Below are 3742 nucleotides of genomic sequence, written 5' to 3'. Positions count from 1 at the left end.
TGACCAGTGGCGGGCATGCACATACGTATAGAAGACGGTGTGTATCATTCACTGATAACCATTTAAACCGGAACATAATCGAATAAAGATGAGTTTGAGATAGTCAGATACCGCTCGGCTTCACGAATATCGGACGAAAATTATCAAATATTACCTAAATAGTTACAAATAAAGTATTTGAACATACAAACACAATCTTAAACAATGTGAACTGAATTATATTAAAAACATTTCCCTTAACATATGATACTTCAAAAGGGTAACTATATTTTAAATATATGCACGTGTCTGAAATGTCAAATATCATTGGTAAAAGACGTCTTTTAAAACAACTGAAAGCAATACTATTATTTGTATGTACATACTTTTTGTAATTCAATCTTTACAGCGCAGGTATCATCCGTTTACAAAGTAGTTTCCGCGTAATCAAACTGACGCTTCACGAAAACAAAATATTTTAAAACTTTTTAAGAAATAAGAATACGCCTGTCATACATGTGCAATATAAATCTAAAATTTAAGCCGTATTACCTCTTAATGTATTCTTTAGGCAATACATGTCAAACGGACATAACTAATGAAAGTTGAGCAATATTGCGACTAATAAATTGTCCTTATACGCTATTTTGTGGAGACTGCTTCAGTTAAGAATGACGCGCTATAACCCTTTGCATATCGACCATTATCTAGCATATATTTACAGTTATTGTGGTCTAAGGCTGATATTGCCGGGGTGAAAATTGGGGATAAGCGCCCATTTCTCTAGAAAAGCCCTTTAAGGCACGCGACTCAAAAAGCCTGTGTCAGCCAAAATCCAGCTCCTGGCCTACGAGTGTGGCTTAGTTCTAAGCCCGGCAGACCATGTTCTAGCCGACAGGAGAAGGGGTGCAGGCGGGTCTCTGGCGCCTTAAAACTAGCTGCTTCGGGCAGATAGGGCTCGTCATCCTTGGTTGGTAGCTCATCTAGGAGAAGGAAAACTCTGATCTCAAACCTCCGCTGCCTTGCGGCATACCCAATCTTGGGAAAGGCTAGGGGAGTCAACCCCGACATCAAATCCGGAGCCGGAGTCCCTAAGGCAGTCTGGCCTTGTCCTCAAGGTCATTCTGGCAACTCCTGCGACAACGCTGGTGCCAAGCAATACCGTTCCCTTGGATCCATCAGCTGCGTGGAGAGGGGGGTCCTGACGCATGGGCAACCCAGGATCTACATACTTTCTTGCCCAGGCTTGCGCCCTGGAGAGGTTACTCCAGCTTCGTGTCACAGCGATGAAATCAACACGGGAGGCAGTAGTCACGGGTTATAAGTCCAAACTCGTTTGGCGAAGAGAAAGGACGCCACGGACTGACTCCAATGGTGGGAAAGAACATCATGTCTCACTGGTCAGCTACCGCCCGCCTCAAGCTGGGCAATCCCCGGTCAATAAGGTGCTGACCCGCCAACATCCGCCTGCTTCAATGGGTGCTTGGAGCTCAGTGTGTATTCACGATAAGCGGATGGAAACCACGCACCAGGAAAAGCACAGAAAACTGCGAAGAAGTCTCCAGCACTTTGTTTTGCAAGCTGGAATGTGAGAACAATGTGCCCTGGGATCTCTGATGACTTGCTCACCATTGATGACTCTAGTAAGACCGCCATCATCGACAGAGAACTCACCAGAATGGACATTTGTATCGCCGCCCTCCAAGAAACTAGATTATCATCTAGCGGTTCCCTCAGGAAAGAAAACTACACTTTTTTCTGGAAAGGGAGGGAGCCAGAACAGCCACGGCAACATGGAGTGGTTTTTGCTGTTCAGAACACCTTGCTCGGCTCCATCGAACCCCCACAGGTGGTACGGAGCGCATCCATACACTTCATCTTAACTCAGCTGCAGGTCTCATCACCATCTTCAGCGTCTATGCACCGACTCTGGGCGCTTCCGATGAAGACAAAGACACCTTCTACGATCAGCTGGACAGTCTGGTTAGCGGGATCCCCAAGGTTGAGCCTATCCTGCTCCTCGGTGACGTCAATGCCAGAGTTGGGACAGACCATCAGTCATGGTCGTCTTGCATTGGACACTATGGCACTGGGAAGATGAACGACAATGGACAGAGATTGCCAGAGCTCTGCTCCTATTATAACTTGTGCATCACGAACACCTTCTTCCAGTCTAAACCCCAGCACAGGGTGTCATGGATGCACCCCAGGTCCCGTAGGTGGCACCAACTGGACCATGTGATCACTAGACGCTCCCTGCTGAGCAGCGTACTAGGAACACGCAGCTACCACAGTGCAGACTGCGACTCAGACCACGCCCTAGTATGCAGCAGAATGAGATCCCTCCCCCGAAAGCTACATTGCTCCAAACCCCCAGGTCGGCCTTGTATCGACATAGCCAGGATTGGTGATTGCCAGCGCAGGGAGGAATTTGTTTACAGCCTTGAGAATGCCGTCAAAGATCTTCCGGAGCAGGATGTCATGGGACGATGGACGTCCATCAGGGATACCATTTACGATGCCGCCATTGCCGCCTTTGGAAAGAAGGAGGGAAATAATCCTGACTGGTTTAACGCCAACCTCCAAGAACTTGAACCTGTCCTTGCTACCAAGCGCTCAGCTCTTCTCGCCTACAGAAAGTCACCATGCGAGAAGACGCCAACTCCAAGAAAAGTGCAGAGAACAGGGTATGCCTCTTTACTTGGCCTTCATCAACCTCACTAAGGCTTTCGACCTGGTCAGCAGACCCGGCCTGTTCCGCCTTTTGGAGAAGATTGGTTGCCCTCCCAAGCTGCGCAGCATGGTGGTATCCTTTAACGAAAACATGAAAGGAACTGTCGTCTTTGACGGGTCATCCTCAGAGCCATTCCTCATCAACAGCGGTGTCAAGCAGGGTTGCGTGCTTGCACCTACCTTGTTTGGCATCTTCTTCTCGATGCTGCTGAAGTATGCTTTTGACTCGTCCACTGATGGCATCAACATTCACACCAGGTATGACGGGAAACTCTTCAACCTCGCTCGCTTACGGGCCAGAACAAAAGTGACCGAAGTCCTCGTCAGAGAGATGCTGTTTTCGGACGATGCTGCCCTGGCCACGCATACAGAAGAGGCTTTTCAAAGACTCAAAGACCTCTTCGCTACAGCATGTTCAGAATTTGGGCTTACTGTCAGCTTGAAAAAGACTAATATCATGAGCCAGGATGCCAGCAACCTACCCTGCATTAAGATCGGGGACTATACCCTGGAGGTGGTGGAGGACTTCACCTACCTTGGTTCCACCACACGCGAAAACCTGTCCATCGATACCGAGCTAAGCAAGCGCATCGCAAAGGCTTCAGCTACCATGGCCGGACTTACAATGAGAGTCTGGAAAAATAAGCTTCTGACAGAGAAGACCAAGACCAGGGTATACCAGGCCTGTGTCCTCAGCACTCTGCTGTACGGTAGCGAAACATGGACGACCCTCATGTGACATGAACGCCGCCTCAACACGTTTCACATGCGTTGCCTAAAGCGCTTGTTGAAGATAAAGTGGCAGGATCGTATCCCATACAATGACATACTGGAACGTACTGAGATCCCAAGCATGTATGCCCTACTAGCTCAACGTCGCCTCCGCTGGCTTGGTCACGTGCGCCGAATGGAGGATGGACGCCTACCAAAGGACGTCTTGTACGGCCAGCTTGCAACTGGCACGCGACCCGTAGGTTGCCCGGCTCTCAGGTACAAAGATGCCTGCAAGCGGGACCTCAAAGCCTGCTGC

At 48.9% G+C, this 3742-nt stretch overlaps 1 protein-coding gene across 1 annotated transcript; it reads left to right on the top strand.

Annotated features, from left to right (window-relative positions):
- Window positions 1-1576: 1576 nt before the first annotated feature.
- On the top strand, window positions 1577-3451 carry LOC127859679 (uncharacterized). Its single transcript, XM_052397186.1, has 3 exons — window positions 1577-1622; window positions 1796-2666; window positions 2725-3451. Exons 1-3 carry the CDS (start codon window positions 1577-1579, stop codon window positions 3449-3451), a joined length of 1644 nt encoding a protein of 547 aa, XP_052253146.1.
- Window positions 3452-3742: the final 291 nt, after the last annotated feature.

This window comes from Dreissena polymorpha, chromosome 15 (genome assembly GCF_020536995.1).
Source record: "Dreissena polymorpha isolate Duluth1 chromosome 15, UMN_Dpol_1.0, whole genome shotgun sequence".
Taxonomy (NCBI): domain Eukaryota; kingdom Metazoa; phylum Mollusca; class Bivalvia; order Myida; family Dreissenidae; genus Dreissena; species Dreissena polymorpha.
The sequence above is the reverse complement of the archived record's forward strand: the minus strand, read 5'-3'. Positions and strand labels throughout refer to the sequence as shown.

Bases quoted from the DNA above. Each gene is read 5' to 3' on its own strand.
- LOC127859679 (XM_052397186.1), top strand. From the start codon at position 1,577: ATGTGCCCTGGGATCTCTGATGACTTGCTCACCATTGATGACTCTA. The intron at 1,623-1,795 runs GTAAGACCGCCA...TTTGCTGTTCAG, and splicing joins GCTCACCATTGATGACTCTA to AACACCTTGCTCGGCTCCAT. The intron at 2,667-2,724 runs GTATGCCTCTTT...CCTGGTCAGCAG, and splicing joins AGAAAAGTGCAGAGAACAGG to ACCCGGCCTGTTCCGCCTTT.